The 14,955-nt window shown below is 39.0% G+C and overlaps 1 protein-coding gene and 1 long non-coding RNA gene across 3 annotated transcripts in view; both read left to right on the forward strand.

Moving 5' to 3' along the window:
* LOC132073036 (uncharacterized) overlaps positions 1-14,955 on the forward strand; it is a 165,015-nt gene that overhangs the window by 134,514 nt on the left and 15,546 nt on the right. The window lies entirely within an intron of this gene.
* GLT8D2 (glycosyltransferase 8 domain containing 2) lies at positions 427-14,937 on the forward strand. Of its 2 annotated transcripts, XM_059471994.1 has the most exons (11): positions 427-446; positions 1,525-1,801; positions 3,703-3,757; positions 5,173-5,268; positions 6,460-6,628; positions 8,301-8,418; positions 9,782-9,866; positions 12,571-12,683; positions 13,119-13,285; positions 13,722-13,834; positions 14,371-14,937. In XM_059471994.1, exons 3-11 carry the CDS (start codon positions 3,739-3,741, stop codon positions 14,541-14,543), a joined length of 1,053 nt encoding a protein of 350 aa, XP_059327977.1. In that variant the 5' UTR covers positions 427-446; positions 1,525-1,801; positions 3,703-3,738; the 3' UTR covers positions 14,544-14,937. The 2 variants fall into 2 exon arrangements, with proteins under 2 accessions (XP_059327977.1, XP_059327978.1); XM_059471995.1 differs by lacking the exon at positions 427-446 and having other exon boundaries at positions 1,506-1,801.

Genomic DNA, 14,955 nt, shown 5'->3' on the forward strand with positions numbered 1-14,955 from the left:
ACACTGCAACAGGACACCACTAGGATCCCAAGGCAAAGAGATGAAGGAGAGGACACTGGTATGCAGTCCAATGAAGCTTTATTCGGACGATGGGTCAGGAATGTGTGACAAGAGAAGAGCGGTCTGGCTAGGGTTTTTAAAGGAGGCTACTTTAGGGGGTGGGAGCATCACCTAACCAATGGGAGAATACTTGGGGAGGAGCATGGGATCTAACAAGATCAATGGGATTAACATGGGGGAGGAGAGAAGCCTCTAGGACAAATCAACTGTTAGAACCAGGGTAATTGACATTGAACATTCGGGAACAAAAAGGGTGGATCTAGGTTGATGGACTGTGTTCTTCTGGGCGCTTCTCAGGAACCCTCAGTCAGGCTCGAGTCGGCAGACTCCAGGGGGGCAGTCCGGACACGGCCGACAGCAGGGAGACACTCTCCTGTGCCCCGAGGGTACTGAGGGCACCTAGGCAACCTAGTTGCCTTTGCAGCAGAAGAGACACTGGAGACATTGATAGAAGATAAAGGGCCGACTCATAGAAGGGGTTAATCCAAGGTTTTATTCAGGGGCTTTGGGGAGCTTCTGCACCTTAGGGGGCCTCCTGCCGAGAGCCCCGGAAGATGTGCCAAGGTTACATTTAACGGGAGTAGGAAACCAAAAGTAGATACCATTTTACTAACCAATAAGTGACCCTAAGGAATGGATATTGGGGGATAGACATTTAGGACAGCGAATGGGGCAAGGCTTGGGGGGCTGACCCCAAGGGTCTGGCTAATCGCTCGATGTCCTGGACCGAAGCTTCTAGATGGAGGGGATGGGATGCTGAGTGATTGACAGCCAGGGTTGGGGTTTGGGGATGATCTCTGCAAGGAAGAGGGATTACACAGGTATAGGGAGTGGGGTACAATCTGGAATAAACCATTTGGGAAAAATATGGGGATACAAGAACAGAACTACTTCAAAGTATTACGAAGTATAAAAACACACTACAACAATGGACAAGGGAAGGGGATAGCACAACTTGGGTTGATAGGTCCATACAAGGGAAGGAAGGGAGGAGCCAGGATCAGGCATGTTGAGGGCCAACTAAGTGGCAGGAAAATTCAGGGGCAAACAACTTGGGAAAAACAATTATGAGGGGATAAAACAGGAGTACAAGGATCAAACCATTTTTCTTAATTAACATTGAACCACTAACTTGCAATTGAAATAACTATAGAACTCATAAAACGTACCACCACATTTGGCTTTCTGTTAGACTTCAGCATGCTGTAGTCTGGATCTGGCACACTAGTTGCCTGTTCACATTTACCATAAATAATGACTAAAAGCATAACTTGCAGCTAGATTTTGGAAGTGACTTCTGGAAGGGTTTGTTTCCTTCTCTTTCCCCCACCCCTTTAAGGCTTTTTGTCTTATGGGATTTGTTTGCAATCTGCTAGCTGAATTTCGGAGGCAAGTTTGCCAGATCTGGGGCTGTATCATCATTCTGCACATCTGGAAGTGGTTTATGTGCTCTCATTCCTCCAGCACAGTGTCTGGACTCTGCCCTATTCCTCAGCAGCAGAGAAAGGAAAGAAAACCAGCACAACTCCAAAGTAAACTCTGAAGAGTTTGAAAAAGGAATCAAATCGTAAAACTGTTACTGTGCCCTGTAAGGCCCTTGTGTGGGAGACTTCAAAGGAGGATGGTGGTCGAGGACGCTTTGGCAAGAGTGCTTACAGCCGTGGGCTATCTAGGATCCAAGTAAATAACTCCACAGCGCTTCAGGAGAGAAGAGTCCCAAATACTGTGCTGCTTTGAAGAGGTAAAAAGACTAATTAAGCAGGAAATATCTGATCAGTAATGTCACTGTTTTTTGAGCTTTCCCTTCTGCAGCCCCTCGTTTTGTTATAGGATTTGGCAGCTGAGTTAGGGACTGCCAGGTTCCAAGAAATAATGTCTACAGTAAATGAGTAAATATTTGCAGGGGAACAAATATACCTCTCTTTCCTTAAAAATCAGTAGGTAATCAATTGGTGTATCAGGGGCGTAGGAATGCTGTAGTTGTAGAATTCAGACTTGTGTGAGAGTCTGTCTTTGGATTTTAATGTTTAAAACATGGTTCAGTTTATGTGGATTTAATAGTTTCTGGAGATAACATGAAGCTGTGGCTGTGCTGCTTTCATTTTGCAGTGATCATCAGGATTATTTGTGGCTACTGTTACAAATGCTAATTCAAAGGTAGCTCCGTGGAAATCAGGGGAAGAATGTGATCAGCTAAAGTGGGGTTAGAAAATTAGTCCAAGAGCATAGCAGGTTCTGTTGTCCCTCTGCTTCCCTAAATGTGTAAAGTTTTTAAGTGTAAAAGAAAGTAATACTTCTGTGTAATGCATGAGAGAAAGGCTTTCTCAGCTGTGTTTTTTTCTGACAGATAAGCTTGATTTCCTCTGTGTAAATTAATGCCACATGAAGAGAATGGTCTCCTGGAATGTAGATAAGTAGTGCAGATGTGGAAGAACTTCCAGAGTACTCCTTTCTCACTGCGATTTGGCCATTAGCTGACTTAAATAAATTTGAATATAAGTGGTTTGTAGACAATGCCACATCTTAAATTTCATAGATATACATTTTTGTTGTTATTGTTGTTGTCATTTAACTTGTTGGTCAAAGTAAAGACTAATTTAATATTCTGCCTGAAGTTGAGCACTAATCAATGGGAGGTGGTCTGCTTTGTGACTCAGATTTCAAGAATTCTTGCTGTTCTGTCTGATTTGTCAAGGAGCTGGAACAAACTTCACTTTTGTGTGTGCACAGAACTGATCTTATATCTTAATCTGTGCGGCAATGTGTCCATATCTGTAGGTGTGGAAGCAGGTAAAATTGTTTTTGTTCTATCCCTACGTAGTGTAAAGGTTGGATCACACAGATGGATTTTTCTCTCCCATCCAACTTCTCGTGCTGTTTTTACTGTTGGCTGTTGTTGTTTTGGTTATGTGCTTTGTGTTTTCTTTCATAAACAGTAGTTTTGGGTCCAGAATTCAATCGAATGTTGTATTTCTCATAATCCTGTACTTTAGGGGTTATGTTCTGTCTTCTCAGACATGGCTGCTCTCAGGCCTGGACTAGAAGCACAGTTTTAGGGAAGGCTACCTCCTTTTGTTCAGCATCACAAAAAATGTGCATAAATACAAGCCCACTAAACCCACTGGAAGAATACAGCTGTTAGAAAATATTTGCACGATTGCTCTGAAATTTTTTGAGGGTCTTGAAGACGCTGCCCTGGTATAATGTTCCCATATGTTTGGGAATGCATACTCCAGCAAGACATGAGTATTTGCTATAGTTACTATGTTGGAGGTGAAATCAGAGATAAATATATTTATAAATTGCATTGGTGGATGTTTTAATACTTCTTTGCACAGTATCGTAAAATGTACTAAAAATCACCTACTGATGTAGATGGTCAGATGGGATTTATGAAAATGTTTTTCAAAACCTATTAGTTGCTAAATTATTAATAAAAATATTTCAAACCCATAAAGCTAGTATTTGTTCAAAAACAAAAGGTATTTACAGAGATTAATTGCCATTTTACTTTTGCCAGTTCCGTAGTAAAATTTGATAATCCAAACCCTAGACCTTTATATAATTAACAAGAATATGCTTCTGGCATCAATGATATTTCTCACTTTTATTTTTTTTTCTTTTAATTATTTTTTATTTTAGTTTACCATAAATCACAGTTCTAATCTAACAGGACACATGGCTCTTTTAAAGAAAGGTAAGAGAGATTAAAAACATTTGAAAGATGTATTTTTTAAAAGAGGACAGAAATATCAAATCCCATTTCTCATGCAACTGTTTTCAGAGTTGCGTACAAATTTATAGTTCTGGTATTGCTAAATTATGCTTAACTTTAAGTATGCAGATAAGTCTTTTCCCGTTAACTGTGTCAGATAAGTACCACCATACTTCATATTAATTTAAAATTACTTAGTGCTTTAGTTCATGAGACTGGAGATTGTGAAATTTCCCACCAATACTGCAAGTAGCTGCTGTTTTCATGTGAATTCTGCCCAGGGAACTGAAGCTGAATTTTACAGAGATCTGCACATTAATGCTATTCATACTCAATATTGAGGTGTGGCCCCCAGAGTTTTGGGGTTCTCATCAGCTGTAAAGGTCAGTGACTGAAAATGGACTTTTGCATTTATTTACGTGCCCAAAATTTCTCAGAAGTCAGTGGGCTTTTTCCTCAACTGGTTTAAATTAGTGCAGGTTTGGTTTACCAATTTCAATCTAGTCTTGTGCCCAGTTATGGCCAGTTGGCCATTTTGATTAAAATAGATCAAAACTCTGTTTCCTTTGCTCTTTTGAACACCTTAAATACATTTTATGATGGTACAAAAGTAACAAAGTAGTCTGAAACAAAGAACACCCATTTTGATGAGGGCAAGGTATTCCTTCCCTATTGTGCTTGGTGAACTGTCCCAACACCTGCACATGCTTGGTTTGTGTTGAATGACTTAAACCTGTACAAGACAGTCTTCTAGGAACTATGAATCAGAATATAAAGGCAGGTATTTGCCTTGCTTGATTTTACTGATTTAAATTACCCTGTCAAAATAAGTGTTTTCAAATATTTTGGAACATTCCTGGTTTCACTAGCACGGTGGGTTTATTTTTCTAGAATTTTTAGGGTTTTGCTCAAATACACTTTCAGGATCTGAGCATTGAAATAGATATAAAAATTCTCCTGTGTCTGAAGTTTCATCAGGGAAGCATAATAGAATAGAAGGGCTACATAAAAAGAATTAACTCATTAAGTGAGTGTAAACAGACAACAGACTAGCCAGAAAAAAAACTGTTCTGAGCTCCTGGTTAAATTCAGAAATATGTGTATTTTCTAGTATGGATAACCCAAATATATTGTGACTCTTTTATGATTTAGTGAGCAAATTAACCATGAAAATCAGATTGTTGGGGATTATTTTAATAAGGGAGAATTATTGTTATGTTTCTAATGTTTCAAGATTTTAGGTTGATCAAATAACATGAGAAAAACACAACAGATACAGGTTATCGAATTTTTCTATCACCTGTACTGGTTGCAAATTGGGGTTTTTTTTTCTTTAGTCAGATACTTGGGAATTAGCTGTTATAGTGATTGTTAACACATTCTCCCTCTTGTTTCAGTTAACCAGATTTTATTGTTACTTCTTGTCTTAACTGTGTGCGCTATTCTGTATAGAAAAGTTCACCAAGTGCCCTTGGCATTAAGAAATGAAACAGGTAAGTGACTCTCACTTCAGTTTCATTTATGTTCCTGTTTTGTATTCCTCATGTCTTAACGTGAACGGCACTTTTCACCTTACTGAATGTCTTGCAGTAGATGAACTACTCACACTGTTGCTTAGTCTCGCATAGTCTGTAATGAAAAGCATTTTGCTTCTGAATTACGTGAATAAAATTATAGGAGATTGATATTGATGACTAAGAGTTGTAATTCTGATTAAGTTTCTATCCAGATGTCACTGATGTAGATGGATGCTGGAGTATATCCTTACTTGAGCTGAACAGATTGGAGTTGTCAAGTGGTAATGAACTTTGATCATGCCCTGCCTCCTTGGCTTGATTATTCATTTCAAATAGGCCATAAAATCTTCATATTTACAGCAGAAGTTTTAGCTGAAATTTTTATAGTGACAGAAACCTGCTAGGTTAATTAGGTTGGACTAGTATTAAATGTAGTAAGCTATTTATATAGTATCTATATAAAGAGCTGGCTTACTGCTGCCAAGGTAAACAAACTCTATCTTGATATAAATAATTTATTTTCAATATATTTTTGTTGGGGTTGTTATGACTGTAATTGTTATGTTTTAGCCAGTACAGTTATATCTGTTTAAGTTCTGTAAGTTAATCAGTGCTAATCAGGGATATAAATCCTTAGCAGGAATGTGACCTGATTCAGTGTAGTCTAGGGTTTTTTCCCTTATATCATTAGCAACTTCCTGCTGATATAAATTTTTCCACTCTTCCTTTCAAGCCAGCTTGCCAAAGAAGTGGAGCTCATGCAATTGCACTCTCTTTGACTTGCCTCCTTCCTTTGATAATTTTGGAACTTATTGTTCAATTTGCACTAAATATAGCTGAGAAGTAGAAGTCTCAAAGGTATTCAAACCTCTCCAGATTTCATATGAATAAGAAGCTACATGAAGGACAGGCTAAATTGTGCCCCTGCTGAGTAGAAGATTCTGAGAACTCTCTTATTTATTCTATTTGGAGGCATCCAACAGTCCAGTCAACCTGCAAGTGGTTCTGGATTAGCAACAGCTCAAGCTATGTGCCTTGCGAGATGGGAATGTGTGTAGGATGTGGTAAGGAAAAATGGAGTGGTGATAGAATGATTCTACTGCTTATGGTAGTACTTACTCATCTTTGTGACCCAGATCTGGTGTAAAATGGGTTTGTTTCTTGTAGTGGATTTGGAGAACCCTGAGGAAATGGAGGAAGAAATCCCAGTGGTGATCTGTGCTGCTGCGGGCAGGATGGGTGCAGCTGTAGCAGCAATCAGCAGCATCTACAGCAATACAGAGGCCAATGTTTTATTCTACATCATTGGGCTGAAGACAACCATCCCACACATTCGGTACACATCAGCCTTGCTTTGGTTTGGGCTGTAGTTAGAGCCATGTTGTTGTTCCTCCTAGCGCAGGCACTAGTCCTTTTGGACTTCAGAGGACTTTTCAGAGAAATCTAGTAGTATTGGGAGCAACCCCCAGGATTATGTATGTGATAAAAAAAGGACCACTGTGTCCTCCACAAGGCACTGACTCATGCAAAGAGGTGTGAAATAACCAGACCATGCCATGCCTGTTCTTAGGTTTTGATAGTTAGGCTGCAGAAGAATCTGTAGTGAGGTAAGGATACACTGCCGGCTTGTCACAATCCCACTTTGTGCCACTGCACTTACCTCTCTTCTGGTGCTGAATCTTCATCTTCAGAGTAGAAAAAACTTGCTGTTTAAAGCTAATTTCTGTTGATGATGTATTAAAGTTCTAAAAAGGGGCCCAAAAAGTATTGTGATGACTTTCTTTCCATTTCACTCCATTCCTAATTTTTCATGTAATTTCCTATCATGAAATAAGAATTCTTCATTTCATGACAGGAAATGAAATCTCAGGATTTCAATGAATATTCATCTCATTAAATTTCAGTTCATTTCACAGCACTTCATTCCATTCAATTTAATTGTTTTCACTTAATTTCAGAATTTTCTTCTTCTCAGTTTTACTGCAATACATTTTTCTTTCCTTTCTATCCTTTTTGCTTTAGTCTATCCTTTCTCATTTTATTTCCCTTCCTGAAATGAAAATTCCTCATTTCATGAAAGGAAATGAATTCTCTATTTCAATGTGTATAATTTCTTGAGGTTTCATGTCATTTCAATGCACTTCATTTCATTCTATTCCCTTTCACTTGTTTCACTTCATTGCATAGTTTTCTTCTTTTTCAACTTCATTATATTTCATGTATGTTCATTTCACTTCATTCCTTGATTTGTTATTTATTTCCTTCATAAATGAGAATTCTTCATTTCATGAAAGGAAATGATATCCTGACATTTCAATGAATGTAATTTCATGAAGTTTCAGTTCATTTTGTTTCAACATTCAAATTTGCAAACATTGTCTTGAAGAGGACCAAGTTGTGAATGCAAACTAAAACATTTCTTAGCAGTTCTCATCTCTGGCTACTTCACTTCTGTAGCCTTTGCATCTGCAATTTGTGTCAGGAGAGAAAATAAACAGAGTGATAAAAAATCTGACAAAAAGATGAAAAGAAAATTAGTTTAGTATAAAGAATACATAATTAGGAGGTGATGTAGAAGTCATCTGGAAGACCATGAAGCTGTGAAAGGGTGAAGACTAACCTCAGCTTTAAAAGCACTGTAGATAGGGTAAGAAATTATAATCTTTAATTATAGCAAAAAAACTTAGAAGAATATAGTTTATTGGCAGTAAAGAAAGATTAGTGAAAGATTAGTTGTTTGGGCTATATATGGAGTCTCTGGTTTGGGGAGTGGTATGGGGTGTTTGTTTTATTGTGGTTTTGTGGGGATTTTTTGTATTTTAAGAACAAGTTTAACAAAGGACTATGTGCAATAGCTGTAGACATAAGGGATTCTGTCTTGGGACAGAATAGATCAAGTGAGATTTTAAGGTCTCTTATTATTCTCCTAAGTGTCTGTGAATTTCATGCCGGAAGTACTTGCCATGTACTTGATATTTCTTTTATTACTTATTTTCTTTCCATCACAGAAAATGGATTGAAAATTCTAAACTGAAAGAAATAAAATTTAAGCTTGTGGAATTCAATCCTATGGTACTAAAAGGAAAAATCAGACAAGATGCATCACGTCCTGAGCTACTGCAGCCTGTGAGTCAATGAACACCACATAATAAATTATTGAGGTTTTTAATGCTTATTATGGGCTTAAAAATGTCCTAGATCTGTTCCATTTCATGGAGGAGGTGTGCATATATGTCTCTTCCAATGCAAGAGCCAATGTGCCAGTTAGTCAGAGTGATAGCATAAACAAGAGATGTTGCGCACTTTTCATGCAATGAGTACTGCATGTCTGGAATTCCTTGCTGAAAGGTCTGATGGATGTAAAAATGTTAAGGGGGTTCAGTTAGGATCAAAGTTCATATTTAGATCACACCTAGATCAGAAAATCCCTTGAGCTGAAAATAGTTGAAAGCTAGAAGAATACATGGAGCAACTGTTCTGTGTGCTTGCTCTATTTTTATTTTTCACTGAGCATCCAGTTAGGACCACTCTGAAGGCAGGGGCTGGGTAAAATTATCTGAATTCTTATGGTTGTTCTTACATTCTCAGTCCCCTTTCCCTCTGCTCTGTTCTTCATTGCTGTTGTAGAAGTTATCCCATGTCTGTGTCACTAGTCAAATAATTCCTTTAGAGTGGATTGATGGTACTATCACATTTTTAAATGTTTGGTGTGATTTATGCTGTAAAAATGCACTAGGAAGAACATTGGCAGCAGGTCCAGAAAGGTGCTCTTTCCACTCTGCTCTGCACTGGTGAGGCTGCATCTGAAAATGCCCAGTTCTGAGTCCACCAGAATAAGAAAGAAATGGGCTTACTGGGGCGAGTGTGACATGGGCTACAAAGATGATTAAGAGGCTGAAGCATCTTTTATATGGGAGGCTGAAAGAGTTGAGGCTGTTTCAGTCTGGAGAAGACAAGACTCAGGAGGGTCTTATCAATGTGTGTAAATACTTGAGGGGAGCAACAAGAGACAATGGGCACAAATAACATGAAATTCCCTCTGAGCTAAAGAAAAGGCTTTTTAAAGCATTAGTTTAAAAGTCTCAGGTTGCCCAGGGAGACTGTTGGGTCTCCATCTGCGGACATATTCAGAACCCAGCTGGGCATGGTCCTTGTCAGTCTGCTTGAGTGGGCTCTGCTGCAGCTGAGCCCTCTCAAGGGGGTTGAACAAGAGGATCTCAAAAGGCCCCTTGTAGCCTAAAGGATTCTGTGAGGAAGCAACATATTTGAGTTGCATGGTTAGAGCCATAGTGGATAAGTAATAACAGCAATAACAGTAATAATACCAGATTTGAGATAGCAGTAAAGCTATGGGGGAAGAAGCAAATGGTCACTGATTAGTGCTCAATAGAGAGAGAAATTCCAACTGACTTAAGAGAGACAGACGCCTGAGACTGCTGTGATAAACAGCTTTACCATTTAGTCTTTACCTTTTCTTTCTCCTTAATAGTTGAACTTTGTTCGATTTTATCTTCCTTTGCTTATCCAGAAGCATGAGAAAGTAATATATTTGGATGATGATGTCATTGTTCAAGGTAAGCTGTTAAAAACCAGTTTCTAACAGAATTAAAATCCAAGTTATTGCAGTTTTTACAGCCATTTGGAATTGTGAGACAGAAACTGAGGCAGCTAGTAGGAGTGTTGGGGAAACTACAAATGATCTGTTTGTTTAAATGAAAGTTTGAGGAAGAACTTACCTGCATATATTTTGAATAATTTTGGTCAAAATTGTATGCAGGTTTCATTTTAATTGATTCTGGTTAATTGCTAGAAGATACCATAGATTTCACTCAGAAGCTGCAATGTCTATTAAGTGTGTGACATGCATTTCCTTCTGGTATTTAAATCCCCACAAATGCTACCAATTCTTTATCCAGAATTGCTGTTCTTGAGAGCAAGAGAAATTTAGTCAAAAACTTGGATGGAAGCTCCAAACACTCAAAATATGGTTTTGAGCATCTTCAGCTCAGAATGTAAAGTAATTTGCAGAATCACGAAGATTTCAGACTTCCTAGTCAAATGGGAGCACTTAGAAGGCATTGAAATCCTGAAAAAATATTTTATTTTTTTCTTATCATCTAAGTGATCTCTTTTGATCTCTTTTTAAAAATTAATTTCCTGTGAGTTTTTTCTGTTCTGTTTCCAAATCGTTGGGGTTTTTTTCTCTGTAGAGCTGTTGTCTTCATATTTGTTTTATCATATTTTCTTGTAACTTTAAAGCACTTTTTAACCAGAGTGTTGTGCTTTAACCCTGGTGGGCAACTAAGCAAAATTTCCTTTGGAAGGTATAAGTACAATAAATTTTTGGGCCTTTATTAGTCTTTGCTGTAAGAACACTAAGACCAGTGAATTTGCAAATGGCAAACGTATAATTCTCCACTGCTTTTCTGCACCTTTTTATAGTTTTGTCTCCCTAGAGGCAGATTTCAGACAACCTGCACTTAAAGGGGTCACTATTTCCTGCTTTGTAAAAGGCAACTAATCTGTTCTGCCTCATTTTAATTTGCCATAGATTTCCTATCACAGTTCTCCAGTACAGGTGCTTCCAGTGGCAATCTCTGCTTTTTTTTTTGTTTTGTTGTTCTGTCTGTCATCAATGGGCAGCAGCAGCAATATTTAACTCTTTGAAAGGTTCCAGGTCTTCCTTTAGACTCCAATTTCAGGAGCAGCTCAAGCTGAGCCTGCCACTCCCCTGTCACCCCTCCCTGCACTTGTGTTCACCAGCACAGGGCTCTCCCCTTCCATGGGGGTGTCAGCTGATGATAATCGTGGAGCTGCGGGGTAAAGGTGTAGTTTCACATAAAACCTCATGGTGGGCTGCTGCTGACCAAGTGGCCTTTCCTGTCCCCAGACAGCTCCTTTTATGTGTGTAAAATGCAGTTGTGCAGCTGCAGAAGCAGCTGATTCAGCTGTTTGACCTGGCAGAAGACCAGCAGTACAAAAAGTAAAAGAGATAAAAACAAAAGTAAAACTGGAAGCTGTAAGGGGTTGAGATGCAGGCTCACTTGATTGCTGTGGGAGTGTTCTGCTTCCTACCTGCTTTGAAACCATCCTGGCACATCTTGGGTACGTGACAGTCAGGTGATGAGTGAGGTGCCAGGCATTGCAATGTTTCCCTCCACCAAGAAGGAGCTGGGTGGGATGTGAAGCCAGCAGGGATGGTCAAATGACAGACACATCTCAATCAGCCATTGCTGGGAATCCAGGTATCTTCCCAGGAGATAAATACACCATAACAGGAAAAACCTCATCTGTGCAAAACACTGAAGTGGAGCTTTTGTAAGACTAAAAGAGGCTCAGAAAAATTGCCTTTGCCCTCTCTCTCCATAGAGAAGCTCTATGAATGCATAAGTTTGTAACCAGGCTTTTTAACAGTCCTGTTGGCTTCTGCTGTAGCCGATTTTGGACAACAATATCAACGTATTGAATACCAATGATCCTATCTAAAGATAGACCTTAGATATCCAAGTGCAAATTTGGAAATGGTCCCATATGTGCTGGTTTAGAGCAAATTTGGGAGAAAACCTCCAAAGGGGGCCCCTCCCCGCAACCGGTTCGGGAAGGATTCCTCAGAGAAAACTGGAAAGAACCTGTTCATTTAACAGGCAAAGCACTCTCCAGCACACAAAATGAACAATACCAGATGACGAAACTCATTCACTGCTCTGAAGAGACGACAAATTCAGAAAGTCTCTCTGGTGGGTGCTTGCTCTGTTATCAGTCCCTCTGGCACTGGAAAAGGCTGCAGAGTGGGTCCCAGCAGGCTGTGAAGTGTTCTTGATGTTTTCCCGGGGCCTGGTCTGGAGCAGGTTCAAATGGTTCCAAGAAGAGGGAAAGAAAAACAGTCCAGGGAAAGCTCAGACTGCCTCAGGTAGCTAAACTAACTAACTAGAAAGCAAAAGGAGCATGATGTTCTGCCCCATCTGTGCCCAGATACCAACAGTCCAGCCAAATGTGGAGGAGTGAGTGAGGCTGCTAACAAAAACCTTGTGGTTCATCTCCCTGCCTTTGCTCTGAGAGCCAGTTTTGAAGGCACAGAATAGAATATCCAGCATGAACAGAACACATGACTGGGGATAAAAGCATCATAAAGTCACCCTAGGACACCATATTACAAAACTCAGTAGGGGCTATCCTTAAGACTGGTGTGTTTATAAGATATGAGAGCTGATGTTGTCCTATCAGGTCTGCAGCAGTGCAGTAGGTGTTGTCTCATGCTTGTGACCTTTCTGTAATCAGGTGACATCCAGGAACTCTACAATACTAAGTTAGCTCCTGGACATGCAGCAGCTTTTTCAGATGATTGTGACCTGCCTTCTACACATGAAATGGTTAGAAGTGTAGGGATGCAGGTAAGATGCCATTCTGGAATTCTAATAACAAATTTGTTTGCCCATAAAGGTAAGATGATTTTATGTGTTTTCCCCAAAGTGAAAGTTTTATATATGTAGATATAGATAGCTTTGTAATAGTACAGGTAATTAAGGACTTTTTGTACTGGTACAATTATGATGCTGCATGACTTAATGTGGGCTACCAAAAGACAAACATAGCAAGAGAAAAGGCTTATCAAACTTCCACGGTACAATATTGTGGAAAAAGTAATTTAATATCTGGAAGTATCCTGCCTTACAGCCTTGTCATACAGAACTAACAACAGGTAACTACCATCTAGAAACTTGTCTTGGGAAGACCATATTTAATCTCCTTCTCAGTGAGAGTGAGGTGCATTTAAATGTATCTTTACAGAGATTCATAGGGGATGAACATACTTTTTTATTTCTTAGAACACATACATGGGATTCCTGGACTACAGAAAGCAAGCCATTAGAGATCTTGGCATCAGCCCCAGCACCTGCTCCTTTAATCCTGGAGTAATTGTTGGTAACATGACTGAATGGAAACATCAGTGGATCACACAGCAATTGGAAAAGTGGATGCGAAGAAATGTAGAGTATGTGTAGAAATCTAGCTTCACACTGTACTTTTAATACTTGTTTTACAGTTTAACATTTAAAAGCTCTTACAGGTTTTTTTTTAACTCCAAGCAGTCTTTCTTTTGAGATCTTGTCAAGTGAAGTAACTCGTGTTCCAGCATTTCCATCTGTTTAAATCTGACCAATCCTGTACCAGAAAATGGCCACTTGGAATTTTAGTCTTGTGTTCAATCACAAGCCACACTTAATCCTGAGGGACATTGAGAACATGTGGTTCTCATTTTGGGTGACCAACTTAACCTGGGATGAAGCCACTGAATGATCTTCCCTTCCTGAGGCTAGCTTAAAGAAGGAGGAGTATTTTCTTCTTGCCAGATACTAATTTTTAATCTGCCTTTTGTACTAAAGATTCCTTGAGGTTTTGAACATATTCTTTTATTTTTCCTTTTGCAGGGAAAACCTCTATAGCAGTACCCTTGGGGGAGGTGTGGCAACCTCCCCAATGCTGATTGTATTTCATGGAAAATATTCCTCTATTAATCCTATGTGGCACATAAGGCATCTTGGTAAGTTGAATTTCTCACTGTTTGCAAGTTGGAACTAAGATGAATCTGTGAGATTCCGGTGCAAGACCTTAGGTGACTTTACCTCATGTGCCACGTACATGGAAGGAACATATGAAATACCTGAATATAGTGAGACTGAAAAAAGTCATGTGCAATGGAAGAAAAGGGGAGACCTGGCAGTGTTTGTTATCAACAATTTGGAGGATGTAGTTACCTTTCATCTAGGGAGTGGTGAATTACCCTAGGAAAAACATAATGGCTTAGCTGGTATGGTAAAATTAATAGATTTTACTTTGTTTTTAATCCCAGCTATGCCAAGATGTTAAAAGTGTTGAGAGAGAAAACTTCCTCAGAGTTTTTGCTAATAAGAGGCATCAAGCTGAAAATAGCTGCTGTATCATACAACTAGTTGTAAACTAACATGAAAGCATACCTATCAGATTTCTGAAAAAAGTCACCTGAATTTGACTCACTCTACAATGTCTTCCATTATCAAAAATTGCATTTAAATTTTTTTTTTTAATCTACCTATGCAGGTTGGAGTCCTGATGCCCGTTACTCAGAGCAATTTCTTCAAGAAGCTAAATTACTTCACTGGAATGGGAGATACAAACCTTGGGACTACCCCAGTGTCCACACTGATCTCTGGGAAAACTGGTTTATTCCTGACCCCTCAGGGAAGTTCAAATTAACTCGTCCTGACAGCTGATACTGAAATACTGCATAACATAGTGTATGGGATGCATTTAATAGTTTGAGATGCAACATGTTGTATGATTTTAGAAAACAAAGTATTTGTTAAAAATATGAAAAACTGACCATCAGTTTTGTGTGCTTATGGCAGCTGAGGGAGGCTGGAGTGACCAATACATGGTTCAGATTTTTCCCGTAAGGTGAGGAAACAAATGTATTTGACAATGAAGTATTTTCATTAAACACAGAGGTGAAATTCAGTGTCAGAAAGAGTGCTTTAATTTAAGGTCTTTCTAAGTAAGATTCCAGTATCTTCTAATAGGAAAAAATCTACACAGGAGATAGCTGCAGTGTTATGTACAAGAAGTGTTTAGTTATCTAGCCCACATTAAACAGCCTGAATTGAAAACCTGGGCAGATGTTACTGT

This window comes from Ammospiza nelsoni, chromosome 5, assembly GCF_027579445.1.
Source record: "Ammospiza nelsoni isolate bAmmNel1 chromosome 5, bAmmNel1.pri, whole genome shotgun sequence".
NCBI lineage: Eukaryota > Metazoa > Chordata > Aves > Passeriformes > Passerellidae > Ammospiza > Ammospiza nelsoni.